Source organism: Danio aesculapii, chromosome 24 (assembly GCF_903798145.1).
Source record: "Danio aesculapii chromosome 24, fDanAes4.1, whole genome shotgun sequence".
Classification (NCBI taxonomy): domain Eukaryota; kingdom Metazoa; phylum Chordata; class Actinopteri; order Cypriniformes; family Danionidae; genus Danio; species Danio aesculapii.
In genome coordinates, this window is record NC_079458.1 from 28,637,184 (window position 1) to 28,663,156 (window position 25,973).

At 36.0% G+C, this 25,973-nt stretch overlaps 1 protein-coding gene across 1 annotated transcript in view; it reads right to left on the reverse strand.

Annotated features, from left to right (window-relative positions):
* Nucleotides 1–25,973, reverse strand: part of LOC130218719 (transcriptional activator GLI3-like) — a 300,195-nt gene that overhangs the window by 109,886 nt on the left and 164,336 nt on the right. The window contains 1 exon segment of the mRNA XM_056450972.1: nt 12,761–12,866. Coding sequence (XP_056306947.1) covers nt 12,761–12,866 — 106 coding nt within the window.

Here is a 25,973-nt window from a genome sequence, read left to right on the forward strand (position 1 = left end):
CAAACTATATAATCGTACAACCAAAATCTATAATTGTTGCATCCCTAATTGTTATGCAGTTCAAAACATAACATATGAATGTGTCTGAATGTAGATGAAACCTACTTAAGCAATGCACTGCTTTTGTTGTGCGCTGAAATACAACATTTGAATGTTTGTAAAAAAGCCACATTGTACAATGCACTGATATTATGTAGTTTCAAAATACAATATATTAACATTTTAATGTAGAAAAAGCCAACATAGGTGTCTTAAAGAGCAAAAATACAGCATATGGGCTCTTATGTGCAGTTGTGTTATCACTCATATTGCAAGTCATATCTCTGCGGCCCTTCGTTTGGATGCTTTTCATGAACCGTCCCCCATGACAAACTAATAGAATAGCCCTGATCTAGAGTATCCTAGTTGACTCATGGTTTGTTTTGGATGAAATATAGAATAAATCACAAATAAACTAAAAAAAATCAACCCAGGCTCATTCTGAGAACGTAGTCCCGTGGACATTTCTGGAGACAGCGAAATACGTAGCCGGGTGTACGTACGGCTGCATTTCATTTTTTTTAAGCGAACGCTGCGGGGCAGTGTGACGCCGTTCCTTTCGGCGCTTGCCGGCCAGCCAGCCGGCCGCTCGCCTCCGTGTGGAGGGCTTTCCCGCTGCAACCAGTTTGTCCGGTTAGCTCTTCGTGTACTCTGGCGGACTCGAGGCGCAGAGAGGGGCTGACCACGACGACGACGACCAGGTTCGAGTCCGGGGAAGAGCGGTTCCAGAAATCAGGTAAGAAAACAAAAACAAAATCCAAAAAATTAAGCGAACAAGTTCGTCACAGGGTGAGAATGTGGTCAAAATCCGAAAACGTAGTAAAAATCAGACGAGGGCTTTTCTTTTTCTGTACGGCTTTTGTGAATCGCCGTTGGTTGGGTTTAGGGACGGAGGAGGGTGGGTCAGCCGATTGGCCGGTCGCACGGTCAATCATTCTGTCATCCAGGCAGACAGGCGGAAGGTCGTTCGACAGCGGCCTCCAGCGGGTTTACGCGAGAACGGCACGGGGAAAAAGCGCGCACAGCGGCCTCTCGCGGATTTGCGAAAAACAAAAACTGCAAAAATACGTACCTCCCGAGACATATTTCGCGGTCTCCAGAAACATCCCCGGGACTACGTTCTCAGAATGAGCCTGGGTTGCAAAAAATGAGACCAACAGAGACCTATTTAGTTTTTTATTTTGAAGCTTTAATGTACATGAAATCACAGGCAGCAATTACTAATTAATAATAATGAGTTTTAAAAAGTTTATTGTTGTCTGTTCAATCAAAAATTAAAGAAATAAATATATAAAGCACAGCAAGAGCTAAGTGACATGACATGCAGAAATGTGCATTAAACAGGTAAAAAAAAAAATAGACAAGCAAAAGTATATATGAAAAGCAAAAAAATTTATATTGTTTTCACTTTTATATTTGATCTAATATTTTAGAATGTGTTTCTTCCTCTATTTCCCAACATTGATTTGAACTATATGCTGTAATGTGTGATGTCAATTGTCAAATTTCAAAGTTAATTTTATTAGAACAGATTTTAAGCTGTCACATATTACAAAGTGCCTCAATTGATGTTACAATATGCCCCACAGATGGAGAATTTTATAACATTTCTCATTCTTTTGGAGTAAGTAATGGAAGTATGCACTCTAATTTTGAAACAAAACTATTTGTACTAGACTAGTGTGAATTTAATTTAGCCAAAGACAAAAATTATACTCTAAAAACATATTATACAGTCTCTCTCTATATAGCTTGCTTTGTAAACTACTTTCAATATAGGAAAGAGCAATTACAGAATATTGTGAAAATGGCATTTCACTTTAGCCTACAAAAAATTTGCCCAATTAAATCTCTACAGCTACTTGAGGAAACACTACAAAAATATAATAATAATAATATTAATGTCATGGAAAAAAAATATGCTGGGGGCCTAATAATTCGGGAGGGCTAAGAAGGTCACGAAACACCAAAACACATTTTTTGAGATGTTGACAGTCATATATGTGTACCACGCTGCTATAAACACTATTAGGCACATATATTTCACAAAAAAAAGTGAAAATTGGTTGTTTTTGCGTTATTTTGAGCAAATTCGTTCTTCAGGTTTAAAACAAATTTTTGAAGCTGCTTCATGGCGATTAGATCCTTGTGTGTATTCCAGCGTGGAATACACACACGTGGCAACGAAGGATTTGTTTTCGTTTCCCGCTATGAGAGCGTAGCTGGACTCGTGTGGATTACAATGCACGCGACATGTGACAGAAATATGTTCGTAAGGATAACTTTTTTGCTTTTCGCATCTGGAAATGGTGAAATCAGGATTTGCCGCTGGTCTCCTTTTAAAAATGACATGGCTCCAGTTGGTGTTGATTGCCCTGTCTCTACAAATTTAGTTAGTGTGTGTGATCTGTGTTCTTTGTTTTTTTTTTTTACAAGGCAAAGTTAGTTCGTATCGTCAGCAGTATTCTTTCAGTTTTTAAAGACATACCTTAGTCAAAATGAGTCACTAAGTTAACAGTACGTTAATATCACTACAATATTATAGTACAATATTATAGACTGAAAGATCCTCTGTAAATGCTGCTCCCCGAATGTAAACATATGAACACCTTAATCAAACTATTACCGTTGTGTAGGATTTTCGCCGCATTTTGTGACAGGATAGTCTATACACACACGGCTTTCTGACTCTATCTACTGAGTGCATCTAAGTTACTGAGAAATGCGGAGGGTTTTTTTCTCCCATTCGCTGTGCGTTATCAAACATGCCATTAAAATTACACTCTTGCTGCAGTTCCTCGCATACAATAGTTTGTCAAGAGGGGGGCATGCATGATGTTCCTGAATTAAAGTGAAAGTGCCACACTGCAGTTAAAGTCGAAAAATTTATAATTTGGCAAATAATTCAATTACTGTTGTCCATGTAAACACTGTGGCTATCTTTCTCCCAAGCATCTGTGTTTGTTTTGTCTCTGTGAAAATCAGCTTATGCTCAATCAGAAACTTCCATTTTTATGCAAAACCTTTCCTCTTTCCCTCCCCTGACACTCCCACCTAAGCAGAGCTGGACACACCCACTTTCCTGACTTTTTTCAAACTAGAGGTGTGAAAACACCCTGCAGAGACAGGGGGGTTCCTTGGCCCTTTAATGGTCTGGACTTAATAATATAGAATTAGCATATATTATATAATTTTTTATAATATTAGTAAATAAAAACATAATACATGCTAAAAAAGTGAATGCATGACTGTGTGCCATCAGCTGCGATTTTCTTAAAATATGATTGGAAATATGCTGCATTAGCAAAGTGTATGGGATAATTATTATATAATGCTGAAAAATGAAGCCATTGCCAAATGAGGTTTCTAAATGGAATGGCATAATGTGTTAATGCTTTCTTTACATTTCAGCATTCACAGTACCATAAATTCAGATAACATTGCCACCACCACTGGCAGAAAATTATTCCCAAACCAAGGCAGAGGCTCCACTGTGTTTTACCGAAGGCTATAAGCAGTCATGTTGAGAATTACTTAATAATTTCACAAACTAACAAACAAAGCTCTATTTTTTTCTGGTTATATTCTAATAAAGAGACCTAAATATATATAGTCATTATACTACTACTAAAACAACAAATGTAATGGTGGCCAAAATATGCACATGTGCATGTGTCTGTGAATGTATGTACAGTGCATCCGGAAAGTATTCATAGCGCTACACTTTTGAGCATAGCGCTACTTTGAATATGATGCCACAAGCTTGGAACACTTTGCCCGTTTCTCTTTCCTCTCCAAAAGGTACATATTTGTGCCTGAAGGGTCCATAATTGTACCTCAATGGTACTTTCTAGGTACATTTGGTCACGAATATGCACCATTGAGGTACCACTGTGGACCTTTTGGGTACAGATATGTATAATTTGAAAAGGTACTGCCCCAGTGACAGCTCCTGTACCGTTACCTTTATTTCTGAGAGTGTATGCTCTGAGAGTCCTTCAGGTGCCTTTTGTAAAATTCCAATACTAAGGAGTGGTTTCCGTCTGGCCACTGTACCATACAGGCCTGATTAGTGGATTGCTGCACAGATGGTTGTTCTTCTGTAAGGTTCTCCTCTCTCCACAGAAGAATGCTGGAGCTCAGAAGAAGTGACCATGGGGTTGTTTGTCACCCCCCTGACTAAGGACCTTTTCCCCGATCCCTCAGCTTAGATGGCCGACCAGCTCTAGGAAGAGTCCTGCTGGTTCTAAACATCTCCCACTTACAGAGGTCTACAGACAATACTTTTGTCTTCATGCTTGGTTTGTGCTTTGACATGCACTATCAACCCTGGGACCTTATATAGACAGGTGCATGCCTTTTCAAATCATGTCCAATCAACTGGATTTACCACAGGTGAACTCCAATTAAGCTGCTGAAACATCTGAAGAATGATCAGTGGAAACAGAATGTACCTGAGCTCAATTTAGAGCTTCACGGCAAAGGCTGAGAATACTTATGTACATGTGATTTTTCAGGTTTTTATTTTTAATTAATTTTGCAACAATTTCAAAAAATCTTTTTTTCACATTGTCATTATGGGGTATTGTGTGTAGAATTTTGAGTTAATAAATGACTTTAACCTATGCGCTATGAATACTTTTTGGATGCACTGTATGTATGTATGTACAGTATATAATGAATGTATAAGCCTCAAAACATAAACCTAAATGTAAATTTACTATTTTTTTCTGAATATACTGAAGTAAATCTGAATATGGTTATCAGGCTGAAAGCTTGTAAACTGAACTTGTACACTTAACTTGTAAACATTTCTTAAACTTAACTTCCGGTGTCACCATACTGTTTTCATATTTTATGAAAATTCTTGCTTATTTATTAATTCATATGCATCAAGCCAATGAATATATTACATATGGGAGGAGTATGTCTAATTGTGTCATTTTACAACTTGCTTCAAGCATAAGAGCTTTAAACCTTTGAGTGAACTCCATTGTTAGGCGATTGACAAATGCCTCCATTTGTCCAGAGCAATCACCAAGGAGACTAAATCCTGTCACTTGGGTTTTGTGTGTGAGAGTGTCTTTTGTTTGCCTGTGGGAATAACATTGAAGTCAGTGAGGGAACACTTACAATTAAGCACCAGACATAAGCAAGTCAGCAAGACACCCTACAGAGAGTGTTTCTTTAGCATTTATCTTATTTGCTTAAAGAGGGTAATTAGTTTAAAATGGAATGAATAGAGCCAAGCTGTTTTCAGGTCAGGGCTGGCAAAAGGTCAAGAGAGTCATATGATTATTCAGTCAATAAATTATCAATGTGGTCCAATATAACCAAGTAAATAACATGACAAAGAAAGGAACTAAAAAAATAAAAATAAAAGTATAATAATTCCTAAAATATTTCAGTACGTAGATCCTTCGGCACAATGACTACTTCCTTTCAGTATGTTTGACCTGCTGTAATAAACAGAACATTAGGTGACACAACCCCCTCCATTTAATATTAAATACCACACTGGTGCTCTTATATAAATTCATAACCTGCACGATTATCCTCTGCAGTAATTGTGCTTACCCATGGTCTAATAAGACTGCCATAGGAGAAGGGAGAAAACACAAAGGACAGTTAATTTGTGATTTCCTCTGCTCATTCAAAGGCAAATTAAGTGTCAAACTGCTAATATGAAGCATATTTCATTTTATGAGCTTTTAATTTAATTCCGTCCCCTCATATCACAGCCATTAGTGTCATTTAGTGCACTGTGCAAGAGGCTTCCACTCAACGGGGGCAATAAATAAACATGTTTCAATTAAAGCCTTCTCAAATAATAGGTCAGGACTGTCTAACTCTGTCTCGTCAACTAGCAAATCAGCAATGGTTGAGGGAAATTAGATGATCATTGCCACGGTGATTTTCACTTTCCTTTCCAGTTATTTTTTATTTATTTATTTATTTTAGTCTTAGATGTCTACTCACAGCTGAGAACTTCTGTGTAGATTGATGGCTTTGCCGCTAGGTGAAAGCTATTGTAATTATGAGCTGTAATGAGGAGCTGCATGGGAAAGTACTGTAATAATTTCCCGCCTGTTCTTAGGCACATATTTAAGAGTGGTTATAACAATTAATACTGTTCACCAAGGAAAACTTGTCTTCAAATTTTTCATTTTTCTTCTTTAACCTCAACTCCCACGTCTCTGCTATACTGCCTAACACACACAAACACACTCTGCGCCCAGCTGTAATATATGTGAGCTGTTTCTATGCTGTTGAGTTCCCTTATTCAGGTGCAATAAAATAGTAAAATGTATTTGTTGTGACTATTAAATTACTTAATTAAATTACTCTTCAGTAATAAACCAAAGAATATATAAATATTTTTTTTATGATTATTATTTTTATTATTATTACTGTGGCTCAGTGGTTAACAATGTCGCCTCATAGCAATAATGTCGCTGGTTCGAGTCTCGGCTGGGTCAGTTGGCATTATTTCTGTGGAGTTTGCATGTTCTCGCTGTGTTTGTGTGGGTTTCCTCTGGGAGCTCCGGTTTCCCGCACAGTCCAAAAACATGTGCTATAGGTGAATTGAATAAACTAAATTGGCTGTTTAAATTGAATGTTGCCCAGTACTGGGTTGCACCTGGAAAGGCATCCGCTGCGTAAAACATATGCTGGATAAGTTGGTGGTTTATTCCATTGTAGTGACCCCTGATGAATAAAGGAACTAAGCTGAAGGAAAACGAATGAATGGATTAATATTATTATTCACAAAATTGCAAACTACTGTCAAAAACATTGGAGTAAGTAAAACTTTTAGTATGTTTATTGAAAGATAAGCAGCATTCTTTGATTAGAAAATATGCATTTAAAAATATCATATTGGAAAAAAAAAAAAAAAAAAATCACAATTTTAAAATAGCTATCCTCTGTTTTAACATATTATAACTATTAATTAAACAGGGGTGCGTTTCCCAAACAACGACATAACTCGCGGCTGAACTATCATAGAACGATGCATCATTTGGGAAATGAACGATGTAGTGAATAGTGTTTCCCAAAACCCGTAGTTTCTCTGTCGCAGATCCATCGTTTGAACCACGTTAGTTATAACGTAAAACGCCCATAACGATGCTCTAAATGGGGCAGTAACAACTTCTTTAGAGAAGAACCCCATAATTTATTTGTGCAAATTATATTGTTTTACAAGCACACGCATTAAAAAAAAAATCTTTATTAGTTTTGGTAAAAACTTTCACTCATTTTTCATATTAATTGAAATAAGTAAAACGCACATATTGGGCCTTTGTTTCCTTTACAAATATTATTGAGAACATTACATATTCTATTCTAAAACATAAAATCTCTTACAAAAGCTAACACATATTCTAATATCATATATAAATCACATAAATAAATAATGAGGCTATTTATTAAGAGATGAAACTTAATATTTATTATTTGCTAGGAAATGAAGAAAATCCAACTTTAACAATAATATTAATAATAATAATGATGATAATAATGATGATGACGATTATTATTATTATTAAAGTAGGATATTGTTTATACATTTTTTTATTATTTGAAAATTCTACTTTTACAATATGACACTTGCAAACCACTGCAGAAATGTTAGAACCAACAGGCCCATGTCATATACAGTGCAGATACTTAATAAATAACCTACTATAAATTAGAAGCATTAATGTATGTTATATTTCTTGTTTTCACAAGCTTTGGAGGCATAACATAAATTCCGCTTTTAAATAATAGGTTACCTATAGCTTTCGTCATGAGCCATGGCTGTGTCCAAATTGACATCAATGTTTTCAAAGTGCACTGCGTAGAGAACGCAATTGTAAACATGAAGATCTCTAAAAACTGAACTGTAAAAATAATTTCAAAGCAAGTTACACCTAAGAGAGATGACTTTAATGACTTTTTTTATATAATTCCAAGTTTAAATGTTAGAATGTTCTAAACGAATAGGGCAAAGGGGGGATAACTGGGAATAGAACACAGCCAGTAACTATGTTTCTAACTACAGCTCCAGAGGTGTAGTTGCAAGTGAACAAGTTTGCGATGGAGTTTGCGTATGTTTGTTGGAAGGATGGATTTGGGAAATGCCAAATCAACAAACTATGTTTGTAACGACGGAAATTGCAACCTTAGTTGGCTAACGATGGTTTTCGAAAATGCACCCCGAGCTATTTTTTTTTTTGCAGTCATAGCTCTGTCGGAGTCCTTGTATGAAAATTATTTCAAAATCCAGAAATCATTCCAAAATGCAGATTTGCCTTTAAGAAAAAACTAATTTTAAAAACTGACACAAAAAACATATAAATGACATAATTTTTCTGAATTATTTTCTGAAAAAAAATTTGTAACATTATTAATGTATTTTATTCATACTATATAAAATTATTAAGTTGAAAAAAAAATACATATAACTAATACATAATTCCCTTTTTGTTTCTCTCCCTTTCCATCAAAATCATATTAGGGATTTAAATCCTATTTAAAGAGTCATAAAACCATGAAACACACTTTTTGAGATGTTATAATATAGATTGCACATTGTTGAAAAAAGGGCCGTTGGTTCCTTAAAGGTTAAAGCAATGTGCCGGTTTTGCTGACTGCCTCCTTTTAGAAAAGACACTGTCCCAGTTCCTTTACAGACTCCACAAATGTGGTAAATGTGTGCTGAAATTTTATTTTTTGTGTTTTACATCAGTGGTCAGGATAACCAAAGTTTCTGTAAGTGACACATTATGTTTAGGCAAGTAGCGGGCTAATAAACTACTGTAATAATAATCTCTAAAGGCAACACTGTACTGTATCAATTGTATTGTTATTCATTCCATTGTGCAATTTAGCTGTCATTATCAAATTTGTATTTAAAAATGTGTGGTCTTTAGGTGTATAATGGATCTCCAGTTTGCACGCAGACCCTACCAGCTGGCAACACCCTTTTTCAAGGTTTTTTAAAATTGGAGGTGTGAAAAAAATTGCATGGTGAAACAATGATACTTAAAGATTAACACTTTATATTTACTTGAAAAATGTAAATAATACATATATAATAATTGGGTCAGTGGGTTGATAGTGAATCTTACTTTTCAAATAATTAAAGTAATCATGCATTAAGTCCTCAAGGTTAAAGGTTAAATTAGTGAATTGTTGGACAGTGTTTTTTTTTTTTTGTCATATTCATTTAAAGTAAAGTGTTGTGGCATTGATCATCGTTCATTGTTAGTGAACATACAGCAAAGGTGTGGCTGTTCACTTAAAGACAAGACTATAGCAAGTCAGGCATTCCAACGTGTAATTTAATTCATCTGCTTTCTCCCTGTCTTCCTCTAACCCTACGCTATGTTCTTCTCACCAGCAAATGATAAACTGTGGCAGATGCTTGTTTGAGTCTCATGTTGCCCTATTATCTCTGCATAAAATAAATGCTAAATTATATTTGCCATTTTGTTTATGGTGACATTGGACATCAATCAAGCCCCCGGCGAATATCTCTCCTTTCTTTTCACACCTCTCTTTAGCACACGGGTTAGAGCGAGGAGACAACATAAAAAATTCATTATTCTTAGTGGTGGAATGTGTTCAAGAGCGATATGAATCCCAAGAATGGAGAGAGGGGAACGTGGGGGGAGGCAAAGCACGTAATGATGAAGAATAAGAAAAGTAATATGGACCAAGTACCTGCCCCATTCAATTTGTCCCACAACAAAGCTACAGTGGTTTAACATGATGTGCCAGCGCAAGAGAGACAAAAAAGAAAAGTTGAGATGGGTGAGAAAAAATGCATTTAAACCAAGCACAAACTGTATTTTTTTCAACAAGAGAAAATTGTACATTAAAGCTGAACTGGATGCAAGACAATCATATAAAAGGAAACAAGAAGTAAACAGTATGATATAATAGTTTGAGGAATAAAATGATTACTCTGCAATTATCAGAAATGTAATACATATACAGTTGAAGTCCCCGAATTATTAGACCCTTGTTTACTTTTTCCCAATTTCTGTTTAACAGAGATATTTTTTTCAACACATTTCTAAACATAATAGTTTTAATAACTCATTTCTAATATCTGATTTATTTTATCTTTGCCATGATGACAGTAAATAATATTTTACTAGATATTTTTCAAGACACTTCTCTACAGCTTAAAGTGACAGGTTAAAGTGACACTTAACTAGGTTAATTAGGTTAACTAGGCATGTTTGGGTAATTAGCAATTGTTTGTTCTGTAGACCAGGGCTATTCAATTGGCGTCCAAATAGTGTGACCAAAAATAAATTCAGTTCAGTCGAAAAACGGTCGCTATAGTTATGAAGTGACGTGCGTCTGTTCAATACAGCACAAGCTGCAGTTGAAGTCTGCTCAGAGCGTGAGTCACCTGACATTAAGCGAGTGGCACGAGCAGCCGAAAACATTTGGATATGTTTGCAGAAAAGGCCTTTTGTACAATGCACTGATATCATTAATGGGGATGCAATGATAAGCCGATTTCTGTTGCATGGAAAAAAAGCTGCTGCAACTAAAAGTTATGCCAATACACACGCACATTGAATTAACACTCGCGCCCTACAGGTGCACACAGTAGAAATTATCTCAGGCTGTATTGGTGAGAGTTGTGCATGGCTTTTAGTGCAATGTAAACAAAAGATATGTTAGACGAATTATTACAAATTATTAAAATGATTATGTATGTATGAACGCAGATAATAACAACAGTTCATTTAAATTCTTAGCTAATATAAAGTTTAAATTAACATTACACAAATATGATTTTTTAATTTATTCTTATTTTTATTTAATTATACATTGTTCTATCATTTATTTTTATTGTAAAATGATCACTCATGTTTAAATAAAAAACTTTTTCATTTATATTTAAGTGCAAAGAGAGAAATGGAATATTGATTGTTTTTTATTAATATTTTGTGCTGTATTTGTTTACTGAACAGCAATAAACAACACTTTAAAATATAAGCGGTTTTCTTGTTATTTTCTAAACTAGTAGTGTTTTAAATGTAATAAATGCATAATTATGGTGATAACTGTGAAACCAAGATTATTTTTCAGACTATAATCGCACAACCTAAATCTGTAATCAGTGAATCATTTCAATGGTGAAACTGTAATCATTTGGGAAATATTTAAAAAAGAAAAAAATTCAAAGGGGGGCTAATAATTCTGACTTCAACTGTATTCTTTAAAATTTTTGTGTTTCTTTTATCTGCTGATAATTTCCACTCTATACTTTAACTGGATACCAGACAAGCCTTAAGATATAATTACTTTATTTAGTTAATAATTAGAATTTGAGGCAGGTCTTTTATGTGATCATTTAAAAAAAAACTTTTTAGCTGCATCCCAAATGCAATACTTATGCACTTACATACTCAACAGCATAGCGTATGAATGTAGTGTCATCCCAAATTTCTTTTTAACTAAGCGGAAATTCAAACCATTTCCCAGATGACATTTGATGGTTGCCAAATTAGCGAATGCCCAAACTACCAAATAATACCTTCCATAAGTATAACCTCATTCACCATTGGGAGGCAGTATAATTACTCTCGTAGGAGAATTTTCCTTTTACAATGCAAAATTCATTCATTCATTTTCTTTTCAGCTTAGTCCCTTTATTCATCTGGGGTCGCCACAATGGAATGAACTGTCAACTTATCCAGCATATGTTTTACGCAGCGGATGCCCTTCCAGCTGCAACCCATCTCTGGGAAACATCCATACCCACTCATTCACACAAATACACTATGGACAATTTAGCCTACCCAATTCACCTATATTGCATGTCTTTGGAATGTGGGGGAAACCGGAGCACCCGGAGGAAACCCACGCAAACGCAGGGAGAACATGCAAACTCCTCACAGACATGCAATTTGGGATGAACCTTTAGTGTCATTAGTGCTGAAAATACCTTGAAGAAGGTAACATCTTCAGACAAGTTTTCATATTGGTGTACATTAGCAATATAGAGTTTCCACACTTGGAGTTGAGGTGGGGGATTGTTGTACTACATGTGACAGCTTGCAGAACAACTGTGTGTGAGAGAATTTTGTTACGCATTTTCTGACAAGGCCTAAGCTTTCATATACTGCTAATCTAGTGTATCTGCCTCTGACACACTCATTAGCATGACTCTTGACAGTGTGTTCACCAAGCCTTTGATCTTTGAAACAACCAGATATCATAGCAGCCAGAGAGGTGCAGATCAACCTGCATGGAAACAACATCTAATACATTTGTGTACTGCAATATTGCTAGACCAGACATAGATGCCTCTATTACTTATACATTTGCTTAACAAATCATATTATACTGATTATAAATAACATACAGCAAATCCTACATTAATATCTAATTGAAAATATGAAGAAATCTGAATAAATATATGATGAAATAATTAACGCATATAATAGCAAAAACAACAAGTGAATAAACAAATAGATACCAGCTTTAGCATTCCATAAAAATACTATCAACAGCAATATTTTTTTAGAAGAAAGATATACCGCAATAAAACCGGAACCTTTTTTTTAACACAAACATAGAAACTTTAATATGATAAAACAATATAATATGATCTTTTAGTGTCATCTTTCAGGTTCTAGTAGAAGTTATGGTAGCATAATTGGTCTTAAATATGGTAACAGACATAAAAAAGTGTGAATTTACTTACATGTGTAGTGATGGTACTGGCGAGGGTTCGTAAATGTATCGGCCTTGTGTGTGTCTATCATCAATTGGTACTGGATGATGAAAAGCAGGAAAGAACTGTGGTGCAGCTGTTAAAAAAAAGGTACCAATAGCATCATCAAATAGGTTCATCTGTCACCAGCAGTTCAACTGTAGTTTTATGAAGCTACACAAATACTTTTGTGCTCAGAAACAAACAAACAAAAATAATAATAATTATACTACTACTACTACTACTATTAATACTAATACTACTACTAATACTACCCAAAGACCAAATATTATGGAATTGGAACAACAGAAGTGTAAATAATAGGGGTGAATTTTTAATTATTGCAACCTGTGAGAATGGCATATATTTATGCTGAGTTAAAAATCTGATGAACATTTAAGACACTTAAATTCAAACTCACAGCATTATTTTGTATGAAATGCTAAACATTTGCTCCACTGCAATGATTAACAAAACGCTGAATAGTATGAGACTTTGGTGTGACCTGTTCATACATATTTATTTTAATGATTCATGTCTTGTCTCCCCGGTTTTGTGTCCTTTTACATTAAAGGCGCAATATACTGCATTAATTAATTAAGTCATTCATTCATTCATTCATTCATTTTCTTTTCAGCTTATTTCAGTTATTCATCAGGGGTCACCACAGCGGAAAGAACCACCAACTTATCCAGCATATGTTTCACGCAGCAGATGCCCTTCCAGTGGCAACCCAGCACTGGGAAACACCCATACACTCTTGCATTCACACCCACACATACACTAGAGCCAATTTAACTTATTAAATTCACCTGTACCACATGTCTTTGGACTGTGGGGGAAACCGGAGCACCCCGAGGAAACCCATGCGAACATGGGGACATGCAAACTTCACACAGAAATGCCAACTGGCCCAGCTGGGGCTTGAACCAGCGATTTTCTTGCATTGAGGTGACAGCGCTACCGATATCTACATAATAGGTATGTGCCTTAGGTAAGTTAATAAATTTGCAGAAATTGTTTTATTTACTTGTTTATTACTCTATAAAATACCCCTAAAATAAGAAGCTCCATATTGACCATATTTGGCATGGTCATGAATATTAATAAGCTCTGCTCTAGCATGCAGCTTAAGGCTAACTTATACTTTTGCGTCAAGTGATCGCCATGACCCACGGCCCCTGCCTTGCATGTAGTCATGCCTTTATACTTCTTCATGCTGTTTGTGAATAGTCTGCTGTTATCTTAATTCCCCTTTTCTTCATGCTCAGAAAATATGTGAATGTCTTGAAACAGCTTCAGTTTTGCAGTCAGAGCTAAAACTGGACAACATTGTGTCCACCTTACAAAAGAAAATATACAACCTAACTGATTCACCTGCAGTATCAAGTAATTTGAACAAGTTACTCATTAGATTAAATTTTAGTCAACCATTCCCAGCACCCCTGCTTTTGAACTACTGTTTTTTTGTGGCTATGCATATTGCAGAGGGGAATTTTTGCTGTCATTATTTCATGCCACATCCATTAAGACATGATTATAAAGGGTTTTTAATGAAAGAGCTGATTAAAGGAAAACCTTGACCAGACTCATTAGTTTCCGATGAAACACAAACACTCAATGAACAGAAAGAGTGTGAATATTATCACAATTACAGGTTATTATTTTAGGAAGATGATACAGCCTGAAGCATGAACTAAAATCACTCCCATAACTGTTTTATGAAGATTTACTTTTTTTCTTTTTATCCACCATCCTCACGCTTAAAGTTTCATTACACATACTCTTTGGGGGATTGGCATAATGTTTTGATAACACCCTAAACAGGAATTTATTTTATTGTGATCTACAGATTAGACTAAAAGAACAGGAACTGCATATCTGTTCTTTCCTTTCCTAAAAACTTAGTATCAAAAAGTAAACATTCCTTAGACACAAACACACTAAAGAATCACTTACATGTAAATACAAGACTTGCTATGATAAGTGTAACGAGGAGACTGACACGGAGGGATCCATTATGCAGTATTTATTAGTCACAGTCAAACACAAACATCCAATACGCACTAAAGTGCGAACACACATCAACAGTAATCAATAATGGTCTTGGGGCTGGCGGCTGACAGACACAGAGTGATTTACCAGGCATAGATCAGTGGCAGGCGGTGTGGTTCAGAATCCGTTAGACAGGCTTGGGTCGAGGGCAGGCAGCATGGTTCAGAGTCCGTGTATAAAGCAAGGGTCGTGGGCAGGCAGAAGGCAACTCAGAGTCAGAAACAGTCCGGGGTTATTCTCAGAAGATCAGACAGGAAAGAACGCTCAGTAATGCTGGCCGGGGCTAAACAAGACTTCGCAATGAACTGGTGTTTGAGTGTGGCTTATATAGGAAGCGTGGGTCGTTAACTAGATTCAGTTCAGGTGTGTGCACAATCAGTTTAGATGGATGATGTAATGCTTAAAAGTCCGGGGATGGTGACCTCTGCTGGCCAGCGAGGGGAATGACTGGGACCGAGTCGGTAACAATAATTATACTTAAAAAATATTTTTCTTGTCATGACAAATGCCCTGCTTTACTAAATTAACAAGATACTTTGACTGTTTCCTTAAATACTGGAAAATAATGTATACAGAATCAGAATCATGTAGTGCTAGGCACATGCAGAAACATAGAACAAACATAGAACATGCATGCATAGACATGCAGATTCTTAAAACTGCGTTCTCACTTTTATTCTCACAACTACGTCAAGACTAAAGGTTCACTCTTCAGAATTTTATTAGCTTAGCAAACATTGACCTTCCTTGTGGGTGGAACATCTTCATAAGCCACTCTCTACACCCCTGATTTGATATCAGTTCCCAGAATGTATCTGTGTTTTAGTGGTTCTCAACCACATTCCTGGAAAGACACCATCAAGACTACACAATTTGCATGATGATTTAGGTCATACCCTATCTAGTAAAGTATCCAAAACCTGGATGGCTGTGTTAAATAAAGGAAATATACAAACGGTGCAAATGTTCTGAGAGTAAACTAAGAATTTTGTTTGTGAACTACAGTGGATAACTCTAGAAACTGATTGAATCAGCTGCATCTAAATAACACTGTGATTCCAAAGACACAAATCGGTGTCTAAGGGTGTACTCACACTATGCATAGTTGCCTTGAACCGTACCCAGGCGCGATTGTCTCCCCTCCTCCCCCTCAGCCTGCACTTACACTGTATTTTTACCTTCCAAGCCCAAGCACGCTTAAGTCATTGATGATGTGGCGGTTCAGTGGGGAATAGAAGCGCTCTCGCTCTAAACAATGAAGATTGCTTTAGTTATATTGTTTTGTATTGTTTTAAGTCATTTGGGACGCAATGACACAGTCAAATATTTTGATGAACAGTTCCACCACCTTTGGCTCTCAAGAATTTTCATGAAAGTTATCGTGCTGCACATATTTGGAGGTTTGCTGAAGGTGGCAGCTGACGCACAGTGAGGGGTTTGTATCTTTAATAAATGGCAGTTCACGTTCATAGGGGTTTGCTGCCTCCCTAGTCAAGATCTGCCACAGCATCTCTGTTCCCTCATTCGGGGAACATAATACCTGATACATATCTTTATCAGATTTGAATATTTTCTTGATTTAATGAAATTGTGTGTTTTTGGCACATGTGCAAAAAAAATGAAGGAAAGAATTTCAACAATTTGCATAACTAAAATCATATGGTTTGCTCCTCAAAATGGATTAACTTAATTTTAGTGAAACTGTTGATCTCTTAAAGATCTTGTCAACCATCACATAGAAATTAATCCATAAATAATCCAAAATTTGTAAGGCATGCATGTTCCATGAATATCAGCAACAGCTGAACCAGAGTCAACTATAGGTTAAAAATCACTCTAAAGGCTCTTATCATTTCACAAATTCAGCCCAAAGAAATTTCCAAAAGCATTTTTCCAAATGCATTCCAATCCATATTTCACAAAAATAGGAAGTTACTGAAATTTGTTTTTGGGGATGAAGCATACCAATTTCTGGTATCTCTCCATTCGGCTTAGCACTGTTACCCTACACCTTCACAAAAGTAGTGTACCCTGCTCTTGCTTCATTCAGACAGCAGGGCATGGGTTCTAAATTACAGGGTACTAAAATAAATCAATGAAAGTCTAATATTAGCTCATTCAGAAAACATGGCAGTTCATCTTAATTTTCAGTGATGATTGGTAGCGGCATTTGCAACATCTGAATGCAGTTCTGGGGGTTGCTATGACAAGCTGAACTAACAGCCAATTGGGAGAAGAGAGTAACTGGGTGAGTGGAGGAAAGCTATGGGGGCTTCCACTTGGGTCATGGACATTTGCGTCTTCAAATTAAAAAGACTACCACAATTGTGATCTGTCCATGACCCAAGACCAAAAAGGAAATGAGGCAGTTCCTGAGGCCAGCAAGTTATTATAAACAATTTATGCCAATAATTATCACCGGCCCACTGACTGACCTCAATAAAAAGGGGAAAACAGATTTCTACTCAGGTTTAGGCTGCACTTTGTGCAGGGCAACTAAAGCACTATCCTATATATATATATATATATATATATATATATATATATATATATATATATATATATATATATATATATATATATATATATATATATATATATATATATATATATATATATACACACACACACAAGGGGGAAAAACATGAAACCAGTTCAATAAAACACAACACAAAAAGTTTATCATTAGTTATAGTAGTGGTAGTAGTCAGTGATGAGAATAAGAATGTGTGGCATTGCTAATATAATTACATTTTTTTTTCAGTAACAAGTAATCAAACAAAATACTCTTCTCTGTTACAAATTTGTTATCTTTGCTGACAATAAAATGCAGCATTATATAATTGACATAGAATTTGCAATTGAGCTTACTGAAACGATTGTCATCTGAGTAGCCTGTCTACCTCTGTCTCTGTTGAGCTGCTTTTGCATGTTGCAGGGGAAGTAGAGCACATAACTGACATGTGTGTGAAAGGGTGGGACAATCACATAACTGAGGATGATTGGCTAAGAATGCAGGAAATACTTTCAAAGGAGCAGACGAAGCCACTGTTTTAAAGCAGCTAGACTAGTTTAGTAGTGCGTAGTTTATTAATGCGGAAATAGTAAATAGTTCCAAAACAAGTCAGTCATATCAGTACATTTTGATTCCCATATCATCAGCTTACTGTGAAATCGGTGAAAGTGATTTACTACAGCTATACTAAGTTCAAAGTATGAACTTTTCATTTTCAACCGTGGAAAAATTTTTCTTCGGCTTAGTCAGTTTATTCATCAGGGTTGGTCCAAACGTAATGAACCGCCAACTTATCCAGCATATGTTTTACACAGCAGATGCCCATCCAGCTGCAACCCAGTACTTGGAAACATCTATACACACTCATGCACACACATACACGTACACTACGGCCAATTTAGTTTATTCAATTCAACCTGTACTGCATGTCTTTTGGACTGTGGGGGAAACTGTAGCACCAGGAGGAAACCCATGTGAACATGGGGAGAACATGCAAACTTCACACAGAAATGCAAATTGAAGTAACCAGGACTCACAGCGACATTCTTGCTGTGAGGCGACAGTGCTAACCACTGAGCCATCATGTCAACCCCCCCAGAAAAATGTTAATGTTCATCATATATTTTACATAAACTAAATTTAAAAACAATACTCAAATATAAATAAACAAATAAAACAGTATTATTTTTATATAGTAACAATACTGTATTATGGGTATTTGAGTGTACATGTGTTGTTGTGGTATAAAAAAAACAATTGACCCAAAGGATAAATGCTTTAACCTAAATGTGTACAGCCTTATAATATATGACATTAGAAAATTATTTAAAAAAAATTCTAATGTGGCATTTTAGAAAAAGTCACCTTATTTCAAACTAAATAAAAACATTGTTTAATCTTTTTATGCTGTTTTTTGACCCATAAGGCAATAGGAGGGTTAAGAAGCAACATTATTTTTTATTTTAATAACTGTATGCATTTTAATAATATTATACATTTTAATAATACATTTTTAGACTTATTTTGGCCAGTTGTGGTAAATATTAAAAGTTCTAAATCATTGATTATGTTTTATTGCTCCACTACAGATATGTTATTTACAATAAAATAATACATAATATATCTCACATTGTTAAACAGCAGCATTAATATAGTATAGAATACTGTAGTATGTTTTATAATAATAATTTATTTAATTTAGTGTCCATTTTATTCAACACACAATTTGTACATTTTAATATGCATTTTTAAAAGATTATTACAGTAATTAGTCCTAGTAATAAGTTATTTTTATAATAATGCAATTTAGTTACTTACTCAGTTACTACTTGTGAGAAGTAACTAATAACTATGACTAATTACTTTAAGTAACATGCCTAAAACTGGTAGTAGTGGGAGTAGCAGTATTGAGCAGTAAAATTTAAGTTTCACTGAATTACAAACAGTGTTAAAAATGGTAATAGCTTTATATAAAAAGGGAAAGATGCTGATGATTTTCTGAATGAGTAATGTATAGGAAATGATCCTTCCATGCTGTTCTATTTTATGAGTGTGCGCCTTGCACATTGCCAGTTTTCATTATGCTACTTCACACGCTCATGATCTCACTGCTCAAACATGCTCGACTCCACAAAGCGGATGGCTGAATGACCAACATGTGTTAAACTCTGTGAGTTTGAGTGAGTTGCAAGTGCACATTTCACTGTATATTTGTAAGAACCTGAAAAACAGTATAGCACAGGCAACCAAACACAAATGCATACTTGTGGATTGTTGTAAACAGTTGATAAGCTCATGATGAGAAGCATACCTTGAGGACACTGAATATTGTAAGCAGCATACATATTGTAAAGCATACAAGCGTGCAAAGGCTGTAGGATCCAGCTGTGTCTGCATGTAAATACACATAAGTGGTGTTGAGCGATGCTCTGTGGGGGTTACTGTTCCCTTTTGTCCTTTGTTTAATTATAGTTCCAGACTGGTGTGATGGTAATGGGCTAATTATAGTTGTATAAATTATCAGACCAAGAAATATTTTGCTGGAATAAAGGTGATGAGGTCCAGGCATGGGAAGCCAGCAGAAATACAATCGAGACTGAGGAAAGAAGAAGAAAATCAGACAGAAAACCTTTTTGTTTAAAATGGGTGTTGTTATTCACAGAGAAAGAAAGATTAATTTTTATTCGATAACAACACTCGTCTGTTGTGAGCTTGACATATTTTTGTATTGCAGTACTTTAATATTTAATAACGCTATTATTTTATAATATTCTGAGAAATATAGTACGCTGTAGGAGACTTAATAAAAGATTGTAAGAAAATACATTGATATAATTGTGTCTTTGACAAAAACAGAGCCAATCACAAAACATTACCCTCTGTTGATTGCTGACATAAAATGGATTATTAAATAATACATTGTCAGATTAAAAAATAATATTCAACATGCCTCCTCATTCATTACACTTTTTTTGTGTGTTGTGACTGCTCATTAGTTGCATTGCAATTAGTGTTGCATTGCAATTAGTTTTATTTCACTTGACTTTTCAGGGCTCAAAACTAAGGATTTACCAATTTTCTCTCTCACACCAAACTAATTATTTCCTTGCCACACATTTTTAATAATGTCAAAACAAGCAAAATATAGCTGTATACATACATTTTTTATTCAACAAAAATGTACTTAAAACAATTTACATTTTAAAAATTTATTTTCATGTATCTAAAACTATACACTGCAGTCTGTCCTGGCTAAAGGTCCCAGATCACCAGTTAACTATAAATAAACAGAGAGTTAATCTCCTATTAAAGCAATGTTATTGTATTGGATAAAAACTAAACTGTATTAACAAAAATAACTGTAAGCAACATGTGAAAAACATTCCATGTGCAATAATTAAAGGATGATCGCGTGCGCATGGTTAACATTAGGCATATTAACAATCTGTTAAAAGAATTGTTAAAGCAAAAGCGGCATCCGCTGCTGCTGACAAAAATCTGTAAGTGCATGAGCAACGCTTTTCTATCTTATTTAAAAGAGAACTGATCGCACCAGTTGCGTTTTCAGGCATGGTTTCTTCATGCAATTAAATGGGACACGGGAGCTTTTAAGCACTTGCATGCATCACATCAGCTGTTCGTGCGACAAAATTCTCGTCAGTGAGTGAGGATCGCCTGTCTCACTGTGCACCTGATCATCCTTCATTCGATATTCACCTTCTTTCTTTTTCTCGCCCAAACAGTTATCAGTCATGCCTCTTCTCGATTCTAAGATTACATTTGCATGCACCCAAAAATTGTAATCTTTAGTGATGAGCCAGCACTGGCAATTTAAGGATTATTTTCAACCAGCCAAAGTGCCAAGTGGGAGTGTCTGTCTAACCCACCACACAACTGAAATCTACCCATTTTTCACAGGTTGGTGGGTGTTAATGTCAAGCCCTGGTTACACCACAAAGGCAGATATGAGTCAGCACCTCAGGGCAAATTAAGGCCTGCAACGAAGTGGCTTAATTTGTTTAACTTTTTATCACTCTCAACTTTTTACTATTTAAAAATGCTGGACACTTAACATAAATAAATTGTCAATATAATTTCCATTTGTACTGCTTTTTTTGTACCTAAACATTTTTTTTAAAAATGTTCCTGCCTTTGTTTACACTCTGCACTTTGCTCCATCCCTCAGTGCAAAAATACATCCCTCTTAACACCAAGAGAGTTGTAGCCCAAAAACAAGGAGAAGTTGTAATCCATTTACCCCTCCCCCTAAAATTTAAATTCCCAAATAATCATGAGCACGACCAGGGCACAGGAGAGAAAGAAAAGACAAATTAGTCAGGGAATGAACATAGACTCTCCTCTCGCTTTGCCTCGCCTCCTCTTTATCAAACAGGTGGTGCCCAGGGGTGGTTGGTCAGGGCTCTTAGACAAAAGCATATGTGTGTAAACTTTAAAGCTGATTAACCCAGTCCCACTGCCTTAATGAGAACACTGAGTAGTGAGCACCTCAGAGACCTCCACACTGAACCCTTTCTGCGCCTCAGACCCAGCCAGTCATCCCACTTCACACACATCAAAGAGCCTCCAACACCGAGCAGCATGGGGTATGTGTGTGTGAGTGTGCGCGTGTAGTGGGGGGTGGATGGGTTGGAGGGGGTGTTGGGGGGTTGGGTTATGGCCTGTATAGAGGGATCCCTTATCTCCTTCTGAAAGGATGCTTCTCTGCAGAGTGTGATTGTCTTGAGCTGCCACCTGTTCCAGCAATCTTTGAAGACAATGTTAAGTCTATGATGGGCCTGACATCCTTTAGTTCGCATTCTTTTATGCTTCTGATTATTTTTTTGCTAAGTTACCAGGTATCACTCTACTTTCTTCCACTAATGATTCTTTCCCTGCATGAAAACAATCTGACTTATACCATGCATGGAAACTATGCAGAAACATATAAGTCATTTAGAAAGCATCAGGGTTGTGATGTCATCATATTACATACATCATAATACTTACATATTTGTGGTTATAACTATTAAGGGTGCGATGATTTTTAACACCAGATGACATTTAAATATATATTCCATCATAGGGGTATTCTTAATACATTTACAGTATAATGCCTTAAATCAATAATTTACACATGTAAGCATTATCTCATGAATATTGATAACAGTCAGCAATGACACGTCACCATTTATGGTTGTAACTGTTTAAAATATGGTAATTTATATTGCACAATGAACAAATGTATGCACTTTTTATATGTTATAATGGATTATAAGGCAAAAATTTAATAAATTCCTTTCTTTGTAGTTAACTTAAGGTCAGCAAAGTATTTTGTGTGTTCCCATATATATTTATGCAAGGTTAAGAACTGGATACTTGTTTTTAAATAATAATAATAATAATAATAATAATAATAATAAATTTTTTAAAGTTTTTATGCATGCTAGAACAAAACCTGTCAGAACCTAAACTTCTGTGGTAATTTAATGACTAGTATGCAAAGAATAAAGAAAGGAATGTATTTATATTTTATTAAAGTCTTCAACTAATGGCACAAAAAAAAAATACTGTAAATTTGATTCATACATGTTTTATCTTTTTAAGCACTTGAATGAAAACAAAGAATTGATCACTATTAATTAGAGGATTTGGAATTGGATTTGACAAAATTCCAAAGATAAATCTAACCCAGAAAGCATATATTTAAAGCTCAGTTAAATTTCATAAGTACTTAGCACTATTCGCCCAATGATTCAGTGTCAATCTCAACCCTTTGTTACCATCTCAGATAGCCCTCAACAAGTGCTTTGTTTGCACCACTGTGGCTGGATGTTACCCGTTAGGGTCACTGAAGTAAAAAATATCTATTGATATGGTGCGCACCAATGCAGAGCTGACCAGACGGGATGCAAGCTGTGACAGAGATTTGGATGTGTCTCTTTGGTGGGATATCATCAGTCCCTCCTTGTGCGGGTTTGTCTAGATTCTGATGCGTGGCATCAATGAGGCTTTGGCAGAGGATTATAGGCTTCATGAAACTTGGCAGATCTTTATCCAAGCAAGAACACAGAGGACTGAAACTGTTGCCTCATACCGCTGATCAAGCTGAAAGTGGAATCCAGACTGCTTTTGATTGGGAACAATATTTCACACCGATAAGTTGTGACCAACACTAAGTAGGCTTCAGAGTCAACACTCTTTGCTTTAATGACACTTGTGGGCTTGAATGTCAAAGACAAAGGAACTTCAAAAAGCTAAACTCTTGAGAACCTTGTAAAAGTGTGAAAGGGCTCAAACGCTTTAAGTCCATAAGGACAGCCAAGAGCGCATTGAAGAACGTGAATAAACCTATTGTTCAGTTTGCAGAGAAAAGGATATGGCTTAGCATTTCTGAGACAATCATGTGTATGTCCAAGATTTTAAAGCACTGGGGGAAAGCAAAGATTCCTTCCCTCTCAGCTCAACTGGTTAAAATCATTCCCGTTTCATCATAAGATTCATATAAAAGTGAAACATTTAATTCAGCATGCTTAATTCCCATAAAGGGACATAGCTCTTGTTGATGAAGTGCACATCTGTTAAAGGAAATAAACTTAGGAAAGAGGACAAAAAGAGAAGCATCTTTCACTTTCCCAAAAGATATAAGTGCAATACCAGCAAGTTGCTTTGGCCCAATGACCTTCTAATCATCATTCAATACAACCATAAATGTCACAGTGCTAGCTGCATTTCACACTTCCACACATTTAGCATTTTTTTCTTCATTGATCCCTCTTTTAATCAGTCTTATTCATAGTGTGCTTCAGCACGGTGCTAAGCAGGATATGGCACTCTTATCCAGTGTTTGTGTGAGAAAAGAGGATAAGGCTCAGGAATGATGGCTAATACTATTGCTTGAACTAATGCTCTCACAGAGGGCTATTTATCCTCTGGGTTCTTTATGCTAAATGTGCCAGTCCTTTATTCACTTATGCAGTGTCTGCTAAGAGTTTGTGTAAATTGAGCATTAATGTTGGATTTGTAAGACTTTCTCAGAGGCCATTGCTCTATTTTTATCTTACTCCTCCTTAGCACTTACGTACCATTTGGTGGTTTGCTCCTGACACACACGCATTCATTCATTCATTCATTCATCCATTAATTTTTTTCCTTCGGTTTAGTCTCTTATTTATCAAGGGTCTCCTCTCCACAGTGGAATCAACTGTCAACTACTCTGGCATATGTTTCATGCAGCAGATGCCTTTCCAGCTGCAACCCAGTACTGAGAAACACCCATATGCACTCTATTTCAAACACACACAATCATAGACTACAGCCAATTTAGTTCATCCACTTCACTTATACCACATGTCTTTGGACAGTGGGGGAAGCAGTAACACTCAGGGAAAACCCACACAAACACAAGGAGAAACATGAAAACTCCACACAGAAATGCCAACTGGCCTTCTTGCTGTGAGGCGACTGAGATGGGATTTTTTTTAAGAGGTTCCAGTGGACTCTAATCTATATTCAGCCACAATGAACCAATTAAAACACATTTAATTCATTGGCAAATATGCTAAAATGTTGGATTTTTTATTACTTCCCATCATAAAATCCAGTCCTTCCCATGCTTGCATTTGAATAATTTATTTTCAACTCTATTTTGTGCTCAAGATTAGTCCTTTTGATTTCCCCCTTTCTGTTCTTAGATATAAAAAATTTCTTATCTTCATTCATAAAAACTGTTTTTCTCTCATTAAAGCCCTGTTTACACTGGGGATTTCAGCCACGATTTGGTCATCTAAAAAAGAAATTTTGAAATCCTAAAACATTTCTGAAATCCTAGGCTAAAATCTGTGATCTTTGATCATTGGTTTGACATGTTTGTGCAGTCTGACATGCTACAATTGTTTAGGATTATTAAAAATTGCTATTTGGGAATCTAAAAGCCCCGTTATGTTCACTCTTGGAATCTTGTTCTCAATCAGTTCAAATAAGTATTTGCTCACACCAGGAGCAAAGACTGCATGATTAACCCCTTCTACCTCCCAGACAATTCAATACACCGATGCATTTGTCTTAGTACCAACTGCCCTTGAGGAACTTTGAGGAGCTTGCATCTTCTCCTCTGCTCATAATTCACAAGCCTGATAAGGAGGATAATAGCTTTTATTACCCCTGCTGCACATTATGAATATAAGTTCTTTCACTAATTTATCACTAATTTATTATTGTGTATATTAATGACAACATTATCTATTCCTGTTTTATGTTAGGTACTTCATCACCGCTGATGGCATCCAGGTGGACCAACAGAAGGTGCAAGCCACTTGTGATTGCCAATATAAGAACATCAAGATTCTGCTGTGTTGCCTAAGCTTTTGTTATAGTTATTTTGTTATCCGGCCAACCCCACTCGTTTTCTACCAATCAAGGCCATGGTCTACTTGGGAGTAGATTTTGCAGTAGTTCCCATCCTCAGATGGAAGAATTGGTATCCTGGTTGTTGTGGATCATGTCTGTGTAATCTCTTAACACTTTATCACGTCCTCCAACCCACCAGGGGGCGCAGCGATATTGCCCTATACTCCTCAACATTAGATGGCCGTAGTGACTCTTACCATTAAACTCCCCTGTAATCGCCTAATCACC